The 22,651-nt window shown below is 40.8% G+C and overlaps 1 protein-coding gene across 2 annotated transcripts in view; it reads left to right on the top strand.

The window, feature by feature from the left end:
* Positions 1 to 13,125, top strand: part of atp9b (ATPase phospholipid transporting 9B) — a 59,728-nt gene extending 46,603 nt beyond the window's left edge. The window contains exons 22-30 of one of the 2 annotated variants that reach the window (XM_021571743.3): positions 2,552 to 2,696; positions 3,040 to 3,104; positions 3,262 to 3,417; positions 3,503 to 3,567; positions 3,721 to 3,829; positions 4,000 to 4,057; positions 8,966 to 9,169; positions 9,622 to 9,654; positions 10,057 to 13,125. In XM_021571743.3, the coding sequence (XP_021427418.3) occupies positions 2,552 to 2,696; positions 3,040 to 3,104; positions 3,262 to 3,417; positions 3,503 to 3,567; positions 3,721 to 3,829; positions 4,000 to 4,057; positions 8,966 to 9,169; positions 9,622 to 9,654; positions 10,057 to 10,193 (972 nt within the window). In that variant the 3' untranslated portion in view covers positions 10,194 to 13,125. The remainder of the gene's footprint in view (positions 1 to 2,551; positions 2,697 to 3,039; positions 3,105 to 3,261; positions 3,418 to 3,502; positions 3,568 to 3,720; positions 3,830 to 3,999; positions 4,058 to 8,965; positions 9,170 to 9,621; positions 9,655 to 10,056) is intronic. The other variant, XM_021571744.3, reaches the window with a different exon arrangement.
* Positions 13,126 to 22,651: the final 9,526 nt, after the last annotated feature.

The raw sequence follows: 22,651 nt of genomic DNA, 5'->3' as shown, positions 1-22,651 counted from the left end.
TCTCAAAGCAGATTGTAATGTAGATGCAGCCCCAAAAAATATAAACTGAGTGGTTTGAGCCCTGAATGCTGATTGGCTAACAGCCGTGGTACAGTGAGGGAAAAAAGTACTTGATCCCCTGCTGATTTTGTACGTTTGCCCACTGACAAAGAAATGATCAGTCTATCATTTTAATGGTAGGTTTATTTGAACAGTGAGAGACAGAATAACAACAAAAAAATCCTGAAAAATGCATGTCAAAAATGTTATAAATTGATTTGCATTTTAATGAGGGAAATAAGTATTTGACCCCTCTGCAAAACATGACTTAGTACTTGGTGGCAAAATCTTGATCAAGATCAGACGTTTCTTGTAGTTGGCCACCAGGTTTACACACATCTCAGGAGGGATTTTGTCCCACTCCTCTTTGCAGAACTTCTCCAAGTTATTAAGGTTTCGAGGCTGACGTTTGGCAACTCGAACCTTCAGCTCCCTCCACAGATTTTCTATGGGATTAAGGTCTGGAGACTGGCTAGGCCACTCCAAGACCTTAATGTGCTTCTTCTTGAGCTACTCCTTTGTTGCCTTGGCCGTGTGTTTTGGGTCATTGTCGTGCTGGAATACCCATCCATGACCCATTTTCAATACCCTGGCTGAGGGAAGGAGGTTCTCACCCAATATTTGACGGTACATGGCCCCGTCCATCGTCCCTTTGATGCGATGAAGTTGTCCTGTCCCCTTAGCAGGAAAAACACCCCCAAAGCATAATATTTCCACCTCCATGTTTGAAGGTGGGGATGGTGTTCTTGGGTTCATAGGCAGCATTCCTCCTCCTCCAAACACGGCGAGTTGAGTTGATGCCAAAGAGCTCCATTTTGGTCTCATCTGACCAAAACACTTTAATCCAGTTGTCCTCTGAATCATTCAGATATTAATTGGCAAACTTCAGACGGGCATGTATATGTGCTTTCTTGAGTGAGCAGAGGGACCTTGCGGGCGCTGCAGGATTCAGTCCTTCACGGCGTAGTGTGTTACCAATTGTTTTCTTGGTGACTATGGTCCCAGCTGCCTTGAGATCATTGACAAGATCCTCCCGTGTAGTTCTGGGCTGATTCCTCACCGTTCTCATGATCATTGCAACTCCACGAGGTGAGATCTTGCATGGAGCCCCAGGCCGAGGGAGATTAACAGTTATTTTGTGTTTCTTCCATTTGCGAATAATCAAACCAACTGTTGTCACCTTCTCACCAAGCTGCTTGGCGATGGTCTTGTAGACCATTTCAGCCTTGTGTAGGTCTACAATCTTGTCCCTGACATCCTTGGAGAGCTCTTTGGTCTTGGCCATGGTGGAGAGTTTGGAATCTGATTGATTGCTTCTGTGGACAGGTGTCTTTTTATACAGGTAACAAGGTGAGATTAGGAGCACTCCCTTTAAGAGTGTGCTCCTAATCTCAGCTCGTTACCTGTATAAAAGACACCTGGAAGCCAGACATCTCTCTGATTGAGAGGGGGTCAAATACTTATTTCCCTCATTAAAATGCAAATCAATTTAAAAATGTTATGACATGCATTTTTCTGGATTTGTTTGTTGTTATTCTGTCTCTCACTGTTCAAATAAACCATCCCATTAAAATTATAGACTGATAATTTCTTTGTCAGTGGGCAAACGTACAAAATCAGCAGGGGATCAAGTACCTTTTCCCCTCACTGTATATCAGACCGTATACCACGGGTATGACAAAATATGTATTTTTACTGCTCTAATTACATTGGTAACCAGTTTATAATAGCAATAAGACACCTCTGGGATTTATGGTATATGGCCAATCTACCACCCCTAAGGGCTGTATCCAGGCACTATGCATTGTGCAGAAGAACAGCCCTTGGCTGAACACCCTCTCTGGCCTTGTTGCTTAATTATAACACCATTGATTGACAGGTAGCCTAGTGGTTAGAGTGTTGGACTAGTGACCGAAAGGTTGCTGGATATAATCCTTGAGTTGACAAGGTAAAAATCTGTCGTTCTACCCCTGAACAAGGCAGTTAACCCATTGTTCCTAGGCCGTCATTGTAAATAAGAATTTGTTCTTAACTGACTTACGTAGTTAAATAAAATGTATACAAAATAATGATAATGGATCTGAAGAGATGGTACAGTAAATACTTCATTATGTAAATGTGCTTGTGTGGGTCCGGATGTGTTTGCATTTTCCAAATCGATATGTTTCTCTTCCCACAGGTGTGTCTGTGGTACTATGAGCATGATTTTGAGGAGCTGGCGTGTCAGTATATTTCTCTTCCCACAGGTGTGTCTGCGGTACTATGAGCATGAGTTTGAGGAGCTGGCGTGTCAGTATATTTCTCTTCCCACAGGTGTGTCTGCGGTACTATGAGCATGAGTTTGTGGAGCTGGCGTGTCAGTATTTCTCTTCCCACAGGTGTGTCTGCGGTACTATGAGCATGAGTTTGAGGAGCTGGCGTGTCAGTATGTTTCTCTTCCCACAGGTGTGTCTGCGGTACTATGAGCATGAGTTTGAGGAGCTGGCGTGTCAGTATATTTCTCTTCCCACAGGTGTGTCTGCGGTACTATGAGCATGAGTTTGTGGAGCTGGCGTGTCAGTGTCCAGCAGTAGTCTGCTGTCGCTGCTCCCCCACTCAGAAAGCCCAGATTGTCCACCTTCTCAAGCAGCACACAGCCAACAGAACCTGTGCCATAGGTGAGCCCCTTTGCACCCTGGGCAAGACCCAGATGCATAACAACTAACCACTCTCATCCTTTGTATCAGACACAACTGCTACAATGATCTGTGTACAATGAATGCCAAATGATTAAATAAGTAAATTGTAGAAAATTCCTACCAGTAATATACCTCACTAATTGAAAAAGAAGAAACTAGACCCAGTACGAGAAGGTACACACACCTATTATGTCCACAAGATGGCAATCAAACACCACAAGCATCATTGTTAACACTGTTCTGTCATCATCCTGGGGCGTAAGCCTTATTTCCATATTATTGAGCCTGTGGCTGACGTGGGGTCCTCTCTTGTCTCTCCCAGGTGATGGAGGTAATGATGTCAGTATGATCCAGGCAGCAGACTGTGGCATCGGCATTGAAGGAAAGGTAAACAACCCATATCACTCCTCTTATCCTATCCACATATTAAAACGTTAAATAGTCAAATCAAATGCTAAACCTGTTATGGGTGCCGTATTGAGTCGGTTATGGGGGTGTGTCCTTCCGTAGAGTAACATTACACACTTATGCTCTCCCCATGCAGGAGGGGAAGCAGGCATCCCTGGCGGCAGATTTCTCCATCACACAGTTTAAGCACATTGGCCGGCTGCTCATGGTCCACGGCAGGAACAGCTACAAGCGTTCAGCAGCCCTGGGCCAGTTTGTCATGCACCGAGGCATGATCATATCAACCATGCAGGTAACATACCTGAACATGTTTATGTTACTAGTACTGAATATGGAAGGACTTGAATGAAATGTGTCTCATCTCTCCCTCTTTGCAGGCAGTGTTTTCCTCCATTTTCTACTTTGCATCAGTCCCTTTATACCAGGGTTTTCTCATGGTTGGGTATGTGGTTGTCTATATTTCTACTGCAATTGTTTCCATTGGTGCGTACAGTATGTGCATGCATCTAAACATGAGGTGGTGAGACCCTTTCTATTGATGCACTGGTCCAGTGTTCTGTATTACCTCAGTCCTGTGTTCTCCCCTTCTGTGCAGGTATTCTACCATCTACACGATGTTCCCTGTATTTTCCCTGGTGCTGGACCAGGACGTGAAGCCAGAGATGGCCCTGCTGTACCCTGAGCTTTACAAAGACCTCACCAAGGTAAAATGGCAACCTCTCCTATATAATACAGGCTGACGGGAATGTATGGTCAATTTACTCTATTTTCATTAAGGGTTTAACAGGTTAACGTGAATTCAAAAGTTGTGTTTTGTGGTTTGACGGGAATTAGATTATGATGTCTGCAATTCTGTATTTTTCTCTTCTTCTAGGGTCGTTCCTTGTCTTTCAAGACTTTTCTCATTTGGGTGTTGATCAGTATTTACCAAGGTAAGAGAATTGACAGGATTCTGCAGCTTTCTGAGTTAGAACTGTAGACCTGGAAATCTAACGATGGATACTAACACACAGGGGAGGGTGCTTCTAAAGATGATGGATATTATGAAGATGATGGATACTAACACACAGGGGAGGGTGCTTCTAAACATTATGGACATGATGGATACTAACACACAGGGGAGGGTGCTTCTAAACATTATGGATATTATGAAGATGATGGATATTAACACACAAGGGAGGGTGCTTCTAAACATGATGGATATTATGAAGATGATGGATACTAACACACAGGGGAGGGTGCTTCTAAACATGATGGACATTATGAAGATGATGGATACTAACACACAGGGGAGGGTGCTTCTAAACATGATGGACATTATGAAGATGATGGATATTAACACACAGGGGAGGGTGCTTCTAAACATGATGGACATTATAAAGATGATGGATACTAACACACAGGGGAGGGTGCTTCTAAAACATGATGGACATTATGAAGATGATGGATACTAACACACAGGGGAGGGTGCTTCTAAACATGATGGACATTATGAAGATGATGGATACTAACACACAGGGGAGGGTGCTTCTAAACATGATGGATATTATGAAGATGATGGATACTAACACACAGGGGAGGGTGCTTCTAAAACATGATGGACATTATGAAGATGATGGATACTAACACACAGGGGAGGGTGCTTCTAAACATTATGGATATTATGAAGATGATGGATATTAACACACAGGGGAGGGTGCTTCTAAACATGATGGATATTATGAAGATGATGGATATTAACACACGGGAGGGTGCTTCTAAACATGATGGATATTAATGAAGATGATGGATACTAACACACAGGGGAGGGTGCTTCTAAACATGATGGACATTATGAAGATGATGGATACTAACACACAGGGGAGGGTGCTTCTAAACATTATGGATATTATGAAGATGATGGATATTAACACACAGGGGAGGGTGCTTCTAAACATTATGGATATTATGAAGATGATCGATACTAACACACAGGGGAGGGTGCTTCTAAACATGGCTATTATGAAGATGATGGGTACTAACACACAGGGGAGGGTGCTTCTAAACATGATGGACATTATGAAGATGATGGATACTAACACACAGGGGAGGGTGCTTCTAAACATGATGGATATTAATGAAGATGATGGATACTAACACACAGGGGAGGGTGCTTCTAAATATAATTGATATTATGAAGATGATGGATACTAACACACAGGGGAGGGTGCTTCTAAATATAATGGATATTATGAAGATGATGGATACTAACACACAGGGGAGGGTGCTACTAAACATTATGGATATTATGAAGATGATGGATACTAACACACAGGGGAGGGTGCTTCTAAACATGATGGACATGATGGATACTAACACACTGGGGAGGGTGCTTCTAAACATTATGGATATTATGAAGATGATGGATACTAACACACAGGGGAGGGTGCTTCTAAACATGATGGACATGATGGATACTAACACACAGGGGAGGGTGCTTCTAAACATGATGGATATTATGAAGATGATGGATACTAACACACAGGGGAGGGTGCTTCTAAACATGATGGACATTATAAAGATGATGGATACTAACACAGGGGAGGGTGCTTCTAAACATGATGGACATTATGAAGATGATGGATACTAACACACAGGGGAGGGTGCTACTAAACATTATGGATATTATGTAGATGATGGATACTAACACACAGGGGTGCTTCTAAACATGATGGATATTATGAAGATGATGGATACTAACACACAGGGGAGGGTGCTACTAAACATTATGGATATTATGTAGATGATGGATACTAACACACAGGGGAGGGTGCTTCTAAACATGATGGATACTAACACACAGGGGAGGGTGCTTCTAAACATTATGGATATTATGAAGATGATGGATACTAACACACAGGGGAGGGTGCTTCTAAACATGATGGACATTATAAAGATGATGGATACTAACACACAGGGGAGGGTGCTTCTAAACATGATGGAAATTATGAAGATGATGGATACTAACACACAGGGGAGGGTGCTACTAAACATGATGGACATTATGAAGATGATGGATACTAACACACAGGGGAGGGTGCTTCTAAACATTATGGATATTATGAAGATGATGGATACTAACACACAGGGGAGGGTGCTTCTAAACATGGACATTATAAAGATGATGGATACTAACACACAGGGGAGGGTGCTTCTAAACATGATGGAAATTATGAAGATGATGGATACTAACACACGGGAGGGTGCTACTAAACATGATGGACATTATGAAGATGATGGATACTAACACACAGGGGAGGGTGCTTCTAAACATGATGGACATTATAAAGATGATGGATACTAACACACAGGGGAGGGTGCTTCTAAACATGATGGACATTATGAAGATGATGGATACTAACACACAGGGGAGGGTGCTTCTAAACATGATGGATATTATGAAGATGATGGATACTAACACACAGGGGAGGGTGCTTCTAAACATGATGGACATTATGAAGATGATGGATACTAACACACAGGGGAGGGTGCATCTAAACATTATGGATATTATGAAGATGATGGATACTAACACACAGGGGAGGGTGCTTCTAAACATGATGGATATTATGAAGATGATGGATATTAACACACAGGGGAGGGTGCTTCTAAACATGATGGACACTAACACACAGGGGAGGGTGCTTCTAAACATGATGGATATTAATGAAGATGATGGATATTAACACACAGGGGAGGGTGCTTCTAAACATGATGGACATTATGAAGATGATGGATACTAACACACAGGGGAGGGTGCTTCTAAACATTATTGATATTATGAAGATGATGGATATTAACACACAGGGGAGGGTGCTTCTAAACATTATGGATATTCATGAAGATGATGGATACTAACACACAGGGGAGGGTGATCTAAACATTATGGATATTATGAAGATGATCGATACTAACACACAGGGGAGGGTGCTTCTAAACATTATGGATATTATGAAGATGATGGATACTAACACACAGGGGAGGGTGCTTCTAAACATTATGGATATTATGAAGATGATGGATATTAACACACAGGGGAGGGTGCTTCTAAACATTATGGATATTCATGAAGATGATGGATATTAACACACAGGGGAGGGTGCTTCTAAACATTATGGATATTATGAAGATGATGGATACTAACACACAGGGGAGGGTGCTTCTAAACATGATGGATATTATGAAGATGATGGATATTAACACACAGGGGAGGGTGCTTCTAAACATGATGGATATTAATGAAGATGATGGATACTAACACACAGGGGAGGGTGCTTCTAAACATTATGGATATTATGAAGATGATGGATACTAACACACAGGAGAGGGTGCTTCTAAACATGATGGACATTGAAGATGATGGATATTAACACACAGGGGAGGGTGCTTCTAAACATTATGGATATTATGAAGATGATGGATATTAACACAGGGGAGGGTGCTTCTAAACATGATGGATATTATGAAGATTATGGATGTTAACACAGGGGAGGGTGCTTCTAAACATTATGGATATTATGAAGATGATGGATGTTAACACAGGGGAGGGTGCTTCTAAACATGATGGATATTATGAAGATTATGGATGTTAACACAGGGGAGGGTGCTTCTAAACATTATGGATATTATGAAGATGATGGATATTAACACAGGGGAGGGTGCTTCTAAACATGATGGATATTATGAAGATTATGGATGTTAACACAGGGGAGGGTGCTTCTAAACATTATGGATATTATGAAGATGTTGGCCAGGTGCACAACTCTTATATCCAAATGATCCATCCGCACAGTAAGGCAGCTCTTCTGAAAGCAACCTGAACGAAGCGCAGCTTAAACACCTTTTATTACTGACCGTCCAGGCACCACACTTATATTTCATCATTTTTACTATGTGCGATACCGTCAGTCCCCTGGCTCCCTGACTCTCAGACAGTCCTGTTTCTCAGTAGCTTAGGTTTCCAAGCATCATCTGCAGTTACACGCAGGCTTTTGTCTGTCCAGTAAATCGATATTTCTGTAATCGCTAAGCCATGCAGCGTATTGAGAAAGATCTATGTTCTCACTGAAGCGTCACTTCCTGACAGCTCTCGTTTTTTAATTAAAGGTCTATTACCAAAGTCCAATGAAAAACAGGGAGATATGAGGGGGGAGAAAAAATATCAGGCCACGATCGTCGGTTTTAATTTATTACAGAGTTTAACTCCCAGGAATGCACTGTATGTAGACTGTATGGAAAAGGCAATTATGTGATCAGTAATAGGCCATTAAGCTCAATTTGCGGCGTGGTATAATTAAATGAAAGGCTATCAAAATACAGTAGGCACCACTATAGAATTGATGAATGAGTGTCAAGCTACAGTACTCAGTGGTTTACCTGGTTGGTTTTTGGATACACTTGGACCTATTGTCTGTTTGCCCTCATACATACTGTAATTGAGTCAGGTCCTGTGTCTTAAGACTTACTTGAATCCTAATACATATTTTGAATAACAGACTTTCAGTTAGCAATGGGGATCAAAGTAACTTAAGAAGTAAACCAAAACAAAGGCCTAATGTACTTGTCATATTTGGTTCCCTAAAAGAATAAGCCGGTACATTTTATGTTAGGTCTTATTGTTATTAACTAGAAACAATTTGATTGTAGTTGATGACTAGAATTCATTCTAGTTGATCATTCTCTAGTTTCTTTCTCAAGCTGGTTAACCTGTCTGGTAGCGGATCCCCTCGCCAACAGCCAATGAAGTTAACCTGTTACTCAACCAGTACTACGTCACTAACACTTCTTTGTGGCGCCCCCAGGTGGCATCCTGATGTACGGCGCACTGGTGTTGTTTGAGTCTGAGTTTGTGCACGTGGTGGCCATCTCCTTCACTGCGCTGATCCTCACCGAGCTGCTCATGGTGGCGCTCAACATCCGTACCTGGCACTGGCTCATGGTGCTAGCAGAGTTCCTCAGTCTGGGCTGCTACATAGCCTCGCTTGCCTTCCTCAATGAGTACTTCGGTAAGCAAATGTTGTTTACCTGAGGGGGAAAAAACAACTCAATTAAATGTTATTTATCCCCTTAGGGCCAAAGTAAAAAAACAAAAAGTATTATGCTGTTTGCTATTGTGCTGATAAGTGTTGAGGGAAAATTATTTGATGTTGCTCTTTGCTTTTTGTTATGTGGAGGGCAGTTTTTTACGAACACTTTAATCTTGTAGTGGAACAGTCTCACCCTTTGCACTACAGCTTGTGTGTTTTAGTTTGATGCACTTATGTTTGATTTAACCCAATTAAACCTTGGAGGTCTGTGCTTTGTTCGTGTCTGCCATCTTTTCTCTCCCTCTCCCCTTCTCCCTCGCTCGCTCCTGTATTACTTTCCCTGTTTTTTTTCTCTCTCATGCACTCATTTGGTCTCTCTCTCTCTCTCTCTCATCCTCTCTCTTTTGCTACTGTATGTGTCCTTGGGACAGGCATAGGCAGAGTGTCCTTTGGAGCATTTCTGGGTAGGTGTGCAGCACTGGAAACGCTACCTCTTCTCTTCCACTTCCTTTTCACACTCTCCTCTCATCACTGTTTTTGACCGTGCTGTGACTGCTCCGCACGGTTCACGTTCCTTTAGTGACCAGACTCTGACCATGCCTTTTGCAGCCATATTTGATGTGACGTATTGAGCATATTTTCCTGCTACTTATATTGTTTTACCATTCCACTCAGTGATGTCTCATTCCAGGCATGTGTGCAAAAGCTCTTTTAAACAGATAGCATGGATCCATAATTATCAACCAAATCTTTTGAATAAAGTGATAATAAATGTATGTATATCAACATGTTAGTGCCTTGCACATATTGTTTGTGCCGTTATTTGGACAGATTTCTAACCTGTGTTTGTTTTTTATTTATCCCAGACCTGGGCTTCATCACGACACCAGCCTTCCTTTGGAAGGTGTCAGTGATCACCGTCGTCAGCTGTCTCCCTCTCTATATCATCAAATACCTGAAGCGCAAGTTCTCACCACCCAGCTACTCCAAGCTGTCCTCATGAGCCATTTTAAGCTCTATCCTGCTCACACAACTCCCCTAATTATCTGTCTCATGCTCTCTATGATTCCAACCTTTCTTTTCAGCGCTTTTTGAACTGGTCCACAGTGATTGACAGACAGGGAACCTAAAGAGGTCACTAGAAGCAACAACATGAGTAGAGTATTGTATGGATTCATGTCACTGAAATGTGGTAATACTTGTAAAGACAGCGCCACACAAATGCTAAAAAGGGACAGGGAAGGGGTAAAAACAGAACAAATAACCCTTTGAGGCACTGGACGGGAAGGCTCGGGTCAATTTGCCTTCTGCACATCCAACCCAATTGCTTCAAGTGTCTTTACATTTTTTATAACTCGATGACAATGGTTTCCGCGTTGAACTTTTTGTATATGTAGTTCTGCATTAAAAAGTGTTTTATTCAACTTTATTCATCTCTGTGCTGAGTAGAGATGCCAGTATGATGGTTTAATTTTTGATTTACAACTTTGATTCCTACGAACTTAACGCGTGCACCATTTTACTACTGTACCCTGACGCTTAACTGTACTTACAATAGCGGTCGGGGTTTTTCTTTCTTTTACATTTTTCAACATTGTAGAATAATAGTGAAGACATCAAAACTATGAAATAACACGTGGAATCATGTAGTAACAAATATATTTCTCTATTTGATATTCTTCAAATAGCCACCCTTTGCCTTGATGACAGATTTGCACACTTTTGGCATTCTCTCAACCAGCTTCACCTGGAATGCTGTTCCAACAGTCTTGGAGTTCCCACATGCTGAGCACTTGTTGGCTGCTTTTCCTTCACTCTGCTGTCCGACTCATCCCAAACCATCTTCATTTGGTTGAGGTCGGGGGATTGCCAGGTCATCTGATGCAGCACTTCATCACTCTCCTTCTTGGCAAAATAGTGCTTACACAGCCTTGGAGGTGTGTTGGGTCATTGTCCTGTTGAAAAACAAATGATAGTGGCACTAAGCGCAAACCAGATGGGATGGCGTATCACTGCAGAATGCTGTGGTAGCCATGCTGGTTAGATGTGCCTTGAATTCTAAATAAATCACGGACAGTATCACCAGTAAAGCACCATCACACCTCCTCCTCCGTGCGTCATGGTGGGAAATACACATGCGGAGATCATCCGTTCACCCACACCGTTGAGATGTCTGTTACTTGAACTCTGTGAAGCTTTTATTTGGGCTGCAGTTTCTGAGACTGGTGATTATAAGGAACTTATCCTCTGCAGCAGAACTAACTCTGACATTTTCCGCGTTGACAGACCTTCATGTCTTAAAGTAATGATGGACTGTATTTTCTCTAGTCTCATTTGAGCTGTTCTTGCCATCATATGGACTTTGTTTTTTACCAAATAGGGCTATCTTCTGTAAACCCCCCTACCTTGTCACAGCACAACTGATTGGCTCAAACGCATTAAGAAGGAAAGAATTCAACAATTTAACTTTCAACAAGGCACACCTGTTTATTGAAATGCATTCCAGGTGACCACCTCATGAAGCTGGTTGAGAGAATGCTAAGAATCTCAAATATAAAATATATTTGGATTTGTTTAACACTTTTTTGGTTACTAGATGATTCCATGTGTGTCATTTCATAGTTTTGATGTCTTCACTATTATTCTACAATGTAGAAAATAGTAAAAATAAAGAACAACCGTTGAATGAGTAGGTGTTCTAAACCTTTTAACCGGTAGTGTACATAGGGAAAACATACATTAACCAAAATAAGCTAAATTTTGCAAATAAAAGTGCAAATTATTTGTTCTGGGAAAAACACCCAACTGGCTTTGGATGTTCTCTCTTTGTACAATAAGTCCTTTACATTTCCAGATGCTGAATATCATATGAAATATCTTCTTGAATTCCTAAGAGTAGAAACCAGCACTCCATAGTTAATTTGATTTAGGCAATTGTATTCCTTGCATCCTGGCCTTGAACACAGTGTATTACGCTATCGGGATGTGTATTTGTCATTGGCTGCCAGCCCTGGTTGCTGGACATGCCAGTTTGCGTTTGCGCCTCATTGTTTGATTGTTGCGTTTGGATAACGGCTTTCATAGCTCCGATTTGTCAATCACAGGATTAGATAGACTAGCTAGAGTATTCTGTTTCTTATTTGAAAGATCTCCTGGGCCAGCAGCTTGACCACAAGGGATATATATACCTTGCTGTAACCACTCACTTCTGACAATATTTCACAATGACCACTGTTCTTTCTCAATCTTAAACAACCACAGAATATTAAGGCTGTAGTTTTGTAGGCATCCTCTGACAATTACTAATATGACAGTATCTTTATTAACCTCTGATCATGTCTTCTGGGCTTGAGATGAAGCTGACTTCACCCTGCTATGGATGCAAAGACGAAACCTGACAGCGGTTTGGGGGAATGAGTTTTATCATTCTTGCCATGTGAGTGTGTGTTTAGTTACATATAAATGCCTAGTCCAAACACAATTGAATATATGTATCACGATGCTTACACTGATCTATTTTCCTGATTGTCTTTGTCTGTACAGTAAGTGTTGTATATTTCTCTGTGGAAGAGGTTGCCATGTTTTTGTATCCCATTTGAGTTGAACTCAGGTAAATCATTCCTGTATGTCCTGAATAGTCTGAATAGAATTGTGGCAACCATACTGTACACGGCAACGCTGTATGAGACAGACTGGGCTGTTGTGTTTATTTATGAGTGAAGTATGGACATGGCTGTCATTGTAATACAAATATATATTTTTTAAGTTAACTTGATCCCAATTGTCTAACGATGTGTTTTCTGTTGATACTTATGCTCTGTTTGTATGGTGTTATACAGGTTTAATCTGTTGAGGACTTGCATTCTATGTCATAGACTGCAATTTATGGTATTACTATTGATTAATGAGCAATAAATTGACATTTTAACAAATAATTGCTTCATATGGTGTGATTGCTTAACAACCTTAAGGTATAAAATATTTTATTTTATATCATCTTGAATTTGTCCTTTACTACTTTAGCCCATAGAAATGCATTCATAAATGGCTAAAAAGACAGCCGGAAAGAAAGTAGATCAGAATCAGTGGCGACAAATCATTCAGGGTCCCACCTGTTTTGAGCCCTACATTTTTAGCAACAAAATAAATGATCTATATATATTTTTGGGGAGTGGGGTCTTGACAATTTTGCATGTTATTTTGGCATTAATACTTGTCACACATGAAGTTTGCAAACAATGTAAAAAAAGATATATCATTGAGTTAATAAAGCTACATACAAACATGGTTTCTTTTTTTCTTACTTGAGTAAGGCGGCTCCAAAATGCAGGTGTTTCAGCCTAGCTCAGTGCTTTCTGTGGTGGTGGGGCAGGCCAGCAGAAAATAGGAGCATTGCGCTGTGATTGGCTCAGTGTTCTGTCACTTATGGGGACACTACGTCACAGGCCAAGTCTAAGTCCTTAGTAAGGGTAGACATCGAACATTTAAGCCCTTTGGGTCCTGCCATAGATTAACATTCAAAATCATCTTGGCTCCTGGACTCTGTCCACGCATGGCTGCGATGAAACAATTACTTTTCAATGATCCAAGACCAGCTCAGTTAACCCCTACCATTGTGACAATGAGTCGTCATGATGCTTCATCAAATGGACAGTTGAAGTCGGAAGTTTATATACACCTTTGCCAAATACATTTAATCAGTTTTCACAATTCCTGATATTTCATCCTAGAACAAGTTCCCTGTTTTAGGTCAGTTAGGATCACCACTTTATTTTAAGAATGTGAAATGTCAGTATAATCGTGGAGAGATTTATTTCAGCGATTATTTCTTTCATCTCATTCCCAGTGGATCAGAAGTTTACATAAACTCAATTCGCATTTGGTTGCTTTGCCTTTAAATTGCTTAACTAGGGTCCATTTGGAAGACCCATTTGTGACCAAGCTTTGACTTCCTGACTGATGTCTTGAGATATTGCTTCAATATATCCGCATAATTTTCCATCCTCACGATGCCATCTAGTTTGTGAAGTGCACCAGTCCCTCCTGCAGCAAAGCACCCCCACAACATGATGCTGCCACCCCCGTGCTTCACGGTTGGGATGGTGTTCTTCGGCTTGCATGCCCCTCCCTTTTTCCTCCAAACATAACAATGGTCATTATGGCCAAACTGTTCTATTTTTGTTTCGTCAGACCAGAGGACATTTCTCCAAAAAGTACAATCTTTGTCCCCATGTGCAGTTGCAAACCGTAGTCCGGCTTTTTTATGGCGGTTTTGGAGCAGTGGCTTCTTCCTTGCTGAGCGGCCTTTCAGGTTGTGTCGATATAGGACTCATTTTTACTGTGGATACAGATAATTTTGTACCGGTTTCCTCCAGCACCTTCACAAGGTCCTTTGCTGTTGTTCTGGGATTGATTATCTCTAGAGACAGAACACATCTCCTTCCTGAGCGCTATGACGGCCGTGTGGTCCCATGGTGTTTATACTTGCATACTATTGTTTGTACAGATGAACGTGGTACCTTCAGGCGTTTGGAAATTGCTCCCAAGGATGAACCAGACTTGTGAAGGTCTACAATTTATTTTTGAGGTCTTGGCTGATTTCTTTTGATTTTTCCCATGATTTCAAGCAAAGATGCACTGAGTTTGAAGGTAGGCCTTGAAATACATCCACAGGTACACCTCCACTTGACTCAAATGATGTCAATAAGCCTATCAGAAGCTTCCAAATCCATGACATCATTTTCTGGAATTTTCCAAGCTGTTTAAAGGCACAGTCAACTTAGTGTGTGTAACTTCTGCCCCACTGGAATTGTGATACTGTGAATTTTAAGTGAAATAATCTGTCTGTAAACAATTGTTGGAAAAATGACTTGTGGGGGTGTGCTTTGGCACAAAGTAGATGTCGTAACCAACTTGCCAAAACTACAGTTTGTTAACAAGAAATGTGTGGAGTGGTTGAATGTTGAGTTTTAATGACTCCAACCTAAGTGTATGTAAACCTCCGACTTCAACTGTACATGATCCTAGGGGCATTGGCAAACACAATGTAAGCAACTTAATTTATGTTCCCCTAATTGCACGAATACCTCTGTTTATCCTACAGTTATTGTATGCAGTAATCCTTAGCCTATGAACCAGAGTTAGACTGTTTGCACTGAGGCGGTGTGCCCTAGTAGGAAGACCACTTTGTGCAGCTCACCCTGCACTATCAGCTCCAATACATGAGTAAGTCTACTTCAGATAAGCTTTCCAGTAAAGCATTAAAAACAACCAAGCAAAAGAAAAGTGCTAAAAATAGCTCATATTATCATAACCCGGAGGATGCAGATGACATTCATATTCTATCTCTGAAACATCACTTAGATAATACATTTGATGATACAGTGGTAGCAATAGCCGGTTATAACATCTACCAAAAATACAGAAATGTCAACATTGGGTGGTGTTGCGGTCTATATTCAGAACCACATTCCTGTAAATCTTAGAGACGATCTAATGTTAAATGCTGTTGAAGTAATATGGCTACAGGTTCATCTGGTCTGGCCCAGGAGTGTGAAGGTGAATGGAAAGGCACTGAAGTAACAAACTGCCTTTGCTGTCTCTGCCTGGCCGTTCCCATCTGTCCACTGGGATTTTCTGTCTCAATCCCTATTACGGGGGCTGAGTCATTGGCTTACTGGTGCTCTTCCATGCCGTCCCTAGGAGGGGTGCGTCACTTGAGTGGGTTGAGTCACTGACGTGATCTTCCTGTCCGGGTTGGAGCCCCCCCCTCTGGTTTGTGCCTTGGGGGAGATCTTCGTGGGCTATACTCTGCCTTGTCTCAGGGTAGTAAGTTGGTAGTAAGTTGGTGGTTGAAGATATCCCCCTGATTTGATTTGATGAGGGGAAGGTATGGAAAATAAGTCTGGCAGCCCAACATACTGCAAATTTAAAAAATCATGTGACGAAATAAAAAATAAACTATACTATGAAACAAAGATACATGACATACAGAATTACAGTAAAAATCTTTGGGGCACCTTAAATGACATTTTGGCCACCTCTGCTCCATCATTCATTGAATCAGATTGCTCATTCATCACAAAGCCCACTGATATTGCCAAGTACTTTAATGACTGTTTCATTGGCAAGATAAGCAAATCTAGGGATGACATGCCAGCAACAAACGCTGACACTACACATCCAAGTATATCGGACCAAATTATGAAAGACAAGAACTGTACTTTTGAATTCTGTAAAGTCAGTGTGGACGAGGTGAAAAAAGTATTGTTGTCTATCGACAATGTCAAGCCACCAGGGTCTGACATTTCTGGATGGAAGATTACTGCGGATAATAACAGACGATATTGTCACTCCTATTTGCCACATATTCAATTTAAGCCTACTAGAAAGTTCTGGAGGGAAGCTAAAGTCATTCTGCTACCAAAGAATAGTAAAGCCCCCTTTACTGGCTCAAATAGCTGACCAATCAGCCTGTTACCAACCCTTAGTAAACTTCTGGCAAAAATGGTGTTTGACCAGATACAATGCTATTTCACAGTAAACAAATTAACAACAGACTTTCAGCACGCTTATAGAGAAGGACACTCAACAAGCACAGCACTTACACAAATGAGGGATGGTTGGCTGAGAGAAATTGATGATAAAATGATTGTGGGGGCTGTCTTGTTAGACTTCAGTGCCGGTTTTGACATTATCGATCATAGTCTGCTGCTGGAAAAACGTATGTGTTATGGCTTTACACCCCCTGCTATACTGTGGATAAAGAGTTACTTGTCTAACAGAACACAGAGGGTGTTCTTTAATGGAAGGCTCTCATATATAATCCAGTTAGAATCAGGAATTCCCCAGGGTAGCTGTTTATGCACCTTGCTTTTTTCAATCTTTATGAATGACATGCCACTGACTGAGTTAAGCCAGAGTGTCTATATATGCGGATGACTCAACACTATACACGTCAGCTACTGCAGCGACTGAAATGACTGCAACACTTAACAAAGAGTTGCAGTTAGTTTCAATGTGGGTGGCAAGGAATAAGTTAGCCCTAAATATTTCAAAAACTAAAAGCATTGTATTTGGGACAAATCATTCACTAAACCTCAACTAAATCTTGAAATAAATAATGTAGAATTTGAGCAAGTTGACATGACTAAACTGCTTGGAGTAACCCTGGACCATAAACTATCATGGTCAAAACATATTGATACAACAGTAGCTAAGATCGGGAGAAGTATGTCCATAATAAAGTGCTGCTCTACCTTCTTGACAACACTATCAACAAGGCAGGTCCTACAGGCCCTAGTTTTGTCGCACCTTGACTACTGTTCAGTCGTGTGGTAAGGTGCCACAAAAAAGGACTTAGGGACATTGCAATTGACTCAACAGGGCAGCACGGCTGGACCTTGGATGTACACAGAGAGCTAATATTAATAATAGGCATGTCAATCTCATTGGCTCAAAGTGGAGGAGAGATTGACTTTGTCACTACTTATATTTGAGAGGTATTGTAGAATGCACCGAGCTGTCTGTTTGAACTACTGGCACACAGCTCGGACACCCATGCATACCCCACAATATATTCCATCAGAGGTCTCTTCACAGTCCCCAAGTCCAGAACAGACTATGGGAGGTGCACAGTACTACATAGAACCATGACTACATGGAACTCTATTCCACATCAGGTAACTTATGCAAGCAGTAAAATTCGATTAAAAAAAACAGATTACAAAACACCTTATCGAACAGCGCGGACTGTGAAGCAACACAAACATTTACACATACACATGGATTTAGTACTGTAGATATGTGGTAGTGGTGGATTCGGGGCCTGAGGGCACACAATGTGTTGTGAAATCTGTGAATGTATTGTAATGTTTTTTAAATTGTAGACACTGCCTTCATTTTGCTGGACCTCAGGAAGAGTAGCTGCTGTCTTGGCAGTAGCTAATGGGGATTCATAATAAATACAAATACAAAATATGTACAGTAGCTTTGATTGGATTGATCATGTAATTTCTTTCAAAGTCTTAGCTAGTAAGCTAGCAGTCATCATGAATCAAGTCGACAATCTTCTGGCAGATCTTTTTAATCCTTGTCATATGAAGAGAAATAAGGAAGAAAAATGATAGATGAAACGTATCGGTGCTCATCGGCAATTGGACATAAACATTACACAACAAGTTGGAAATCGCTAATTCAACAATGAGTGGTTTGGAAGGAATCAGTGGCTAACTGCAAGTATTGCAAAGCAATCATTAGCCTGCTATTTAATGGGGTGGCTGTGTTTTTTTTCCAGAGTTCCCACCATAAATCCAGAGAATGCCAGACTTTGATGACAAAATTTGCCTACACAGGACCGCCCCACCACCTTCCTGTTTAAGTGAGCACAGCACAAGGTGAGTCCAAAAATGTATTGTAATGTTATAGTGATGTATAAATTATGCAATATACCAGGGAGATGTGTATACTGTTGCTAAGAAAGTAATATTATGTGTATATTGTGTAGTAAGCTGTTAGTAACCCATGTGCCTCACCCTAATAATTTTTTTTTTTTTTTCCCCCTGACGCGGTATTATAAACACATCATTCGTGGCCGGTGTGTGTGTCACGCTGGTATGAAGAGATTAGGGAGACAGGTGCTGGAATGCGTAATAGGGTTTTTTATTATACCCCAAATTACGGCGTACCGTGTAAAGGCACGGGGACGAAGACCAAACAAACAATACAAAAACACAGCGTTGAAACCCAAACAAAAGAGTGAGGAGTACCTTGAATAAATACACACTCGCACAATGATTAACCCACGGGACAAGACCCGTAATCATCTGGCAATCCACAAGGGCACGAAAGCCCAAAACACACAGAGCACAAGTACTCACACGCACCAACGGACATAGTAGCAATAATCAACACCACCATGGTGAACAAAGGGCACAAATATACGAGAGGTCAACCGATAAATCGGCATGGCCGATTTAAAGTTTTCATAACAATCAGTAATGGAAACTGCGTGGCAGGCTGACCACCTTGTTACGTGAGTGCAGCGTCAAAAGGACCTTGTGGCTGCAAGGAGCCAAGGTAAGTTGCTAGCTAGCATTATATTTATCTTATAAAAAAACAATCTTCACATAATCACTAGTTAACTACACATGGTTGATATTACTAGGTTAACTAGCTTGTCCTGCATTGCATATAATCAATGCGGTGCCTGTTAATTTATCATCGAATCACAGCCTACTTCACCTTCGACAAACGGCTGATGATTTAACAAAAGCACATTCACGAAATAAGCACAATCGTTGCACAAATGTACCTTACCATAAACATCAATGCCTTTCTTAAAATCAGAAGTATATTTTTTTAAACCTGCATATTTAGTTAAAAGAAATTCATGTTAGCAGGCAATATTAACTAGGGAAATTGTGTCACTTCACACTCTCTTCAGTGCAAGCAGAGTCCGGGTATATGCAACAGTTTGGGCCGCCTGGCTCGTTGCCTACTGTGTGAAGGCCATTTCTTCCTAACAAAGACCGCAATGAATTTGCCAGAATTTTACATAATTATGATAACATTGAAGGTTGTGCAATGTAACAGCAATATTTAGACTTAGGGTTGCCACCCATTCGATAAAATACGGAACGGTTCTGTATTTCACTGAAGGAATAAACGTTTTGTTTTCAAAATGATAGTTTCCGGATTGGACCATATTAATGACCAAAGGCTTGTATTTCTCTGTTTATTTTATTATAATTAAGTCTATGACTTGATATTTGATAGAGCAGTCTGACTGTGCGGTGGTAAGCAGCAGCAGGCTCGTAAGCATTCATTCAAACAGCACTTTACTGCGTTTGCCAGCAGCTATTAGCAATAATTGAAGCACAGTGCTGTTTATGACTTCAAGCCTATCAACTCGCGAGATTAGGCTGGCAATACTAAAGTGCCTATAATAACATCCAATAGTCAAAAGTATTGAAATACAAATGGTACAGAGAGAAATAGTCGACACGTCTTAATTCCTATAATAACTACAACCTAAAACTTCTTAACTGGGAATATTGAACCACCAGCTTTCATATGTTCTCATGTTCTGAGCAAGGAACTTAAACGTTAGCTTTTTTACATGGCACATATTGCACTTTTACTTTCTTTTCCAACACTGTGTTTTTGCATTATTTAAACCAAATTGAACATGTTTCATTATTTATTTGAGACTAAATAGATTTTATTTATGTATTATATTAAGTTAAAATAAAATTGTTCATTGTTCATTCAGTATTGTTGTAATTGTCATTATTACAAATATTTATAAAAAACGGCCGATTAATCTGCCTTTTTTGGTCCTCCAATAATCGGTATCGGCGTTGAAAAATTATAATCAGTTGACCTCTAATATATACAAATACAATCAGTGGGGCCAGGTGTGCGCAATGTAAGGTCCAGAGGAATCTGTGACAGTGTGCTTGTTTGCAGACTTTTTTTTGTACAGCTGACAGTGCTACTGGTTGTAGTAGTGGTGCTTGGCTTGCACATGCAAATTCAGCACACGCAACATTCTATGAATTGTGTTATTTGACGTGTCAAATTAAATGCTTATTTAACACGTCAAGTAGTGTATCTTTTTTGACACGCAAAGACCCAAACAGCATTCAATGTGCCTCACCCTCATAATTTGGTCTATTTTTATCTCTTAATTCCGCCTACTGTTCTAATTTGATGGTGCACATAACCTGTTTTAGAGAAATGTAATCATTGAATATTATAAGAGCTTTCATTGTCTGCTTATATGACCTCTTTATTTATCCTACGGTTCTGACTTGGTGTACAGGAGTAAGAACGGCCCATGTTCTGAATTCTGTAGCTGTACATTTCAAAAGTGCTGAACAAATAGTTATATTGACTACTGTAATGGTTTTGACTTGAGGTTATTATTTATAGGGGTGTCAGGTAGGTTGTGCCTACCAGAGAAAACATTGGTTTCTCCTTTTGGTTTGGGAGGGAATGAGTCCCATCTGGTCCGTCAAATCTACACCAATACAAAGGACTTACAGTGCCTTGCGAAAGTATTCGGCCCCCTTGAACTTTGCGACCTTTTGCCACATTTCAGGCTTCAAACATAAATATATAAAACTGTATTTTTTTGTGAAGAATCAACAACAAGTGGGACACAATCATGAAGCGGAACGACATTTATTGGATATTTCAAACTTTTTTAACAAATCAAAAACTGAAAAAATGGGCGTGCAAAATTATTCAGCCCCTTTACTTTCAGTGCAGCAAACTCTCTCCAGAAGTTCAGTGAGGATCTCTGAATGATCCAATGTTGACCTAAATGACTAATGATGATAAATACAATCCACCTGTGTGTAATCAAGTCTCCGTATAAATGCACCTGCACTGTGATAGTCTCAGAGGTCCGTTAAAAGCACAGAGAGCATCATGAAGAACAAGGAACACACCAGGCAGGTCCGTGATACTGTTGTGAAGAAGTTTAAAGCCGGATTTGGATACAAAAAGATTTCCCAAGCTTTAAACATCCCAAGGAGCACTGTGCAAGCGATAATATTGAAATGGAAGGAGTATCAGACCACTGCAAATCTACCAAGACCTGGCCGTCCCTCTAAACTTTCAGCTCATACAAGGAGAAGACTGATCAGAGATGCAGCCAAGAGGCCCATGATCACTCTGGATGAACTGCAAAGATCTACAGCTGAGGTGGGAGACTCTGTCCATAGGACAACAATCAGTCATATATTGCACAAATCTAGCCTTTATGGAAGAGTGGCAAGAAGAAAGCCATTTCTTAAAGATATCCATAAAAAGTGTTGTTTAAAGTTTGCCACAAGCCACCTGGGAGACACACCAAACATGTGGAAGAAGGTGCTCTGGTCAGATGAAACCAAAATTGAACTTTTTGGCAACAATGCAAAACGTTATGTTTGGCGTAAAAGCAACACAGCTCATCACCCTGAACACACCATCCCCACTGTCAAACATGGTGGTGGCAGCATCATGGTTTGGGCCTGCTTTTCTTCAGCAGGGACAGGGAAGATGGTTAAAATTGATGGGAAGATGGATGGAGCCAAAATACAGGACCATTCTGGAAGAAAACCAGATGGAGTCTGCAAAAGACCTGAGACTGGGACGGAGATTTGTCTTCCAACAAGACAATGATCCAAAACATAAAGCAAAATCTACAATGGAATGGTTCAAAAATAAACATATCCAGGTGTTAGAATGGCCAAGTCAAAGTCCAGACCTGAATCCAATTGAGAATCTGTGGAAAGAACTGAAAACTGCTGTTCACAAATGCTCTCCATCCAACCTCACTGAGCTCGAGCTGTTTTGCAAGGAGGAATGGGAAAAAAATTCAGTCTCTTGATGTGCAAAACTGATAGAGACATACCCCAAGCGACTTACAGCTGTAATTGCAGCAAAAGGTGGCGCTACAAAGTATTAACTTAA

This window comes from Oncorhynchus mykiss, chromosome 18 (assembly GCF_057628025.1).
Source record: "Oncorhynchus mykiss isolate SJ-2025 chromosome 18, ASM5762802v1, whole genome shotgun sequence".
NCBI lineage: Eukaryota > Metazoa > Chordata > Actinopteri > Salmoniformes > Salmonidae > Oncorhynchus > Oncorhynchus mykiss.
This window is presented reverse-complemented; position numbering and strand designations above follow the sequence as displayed.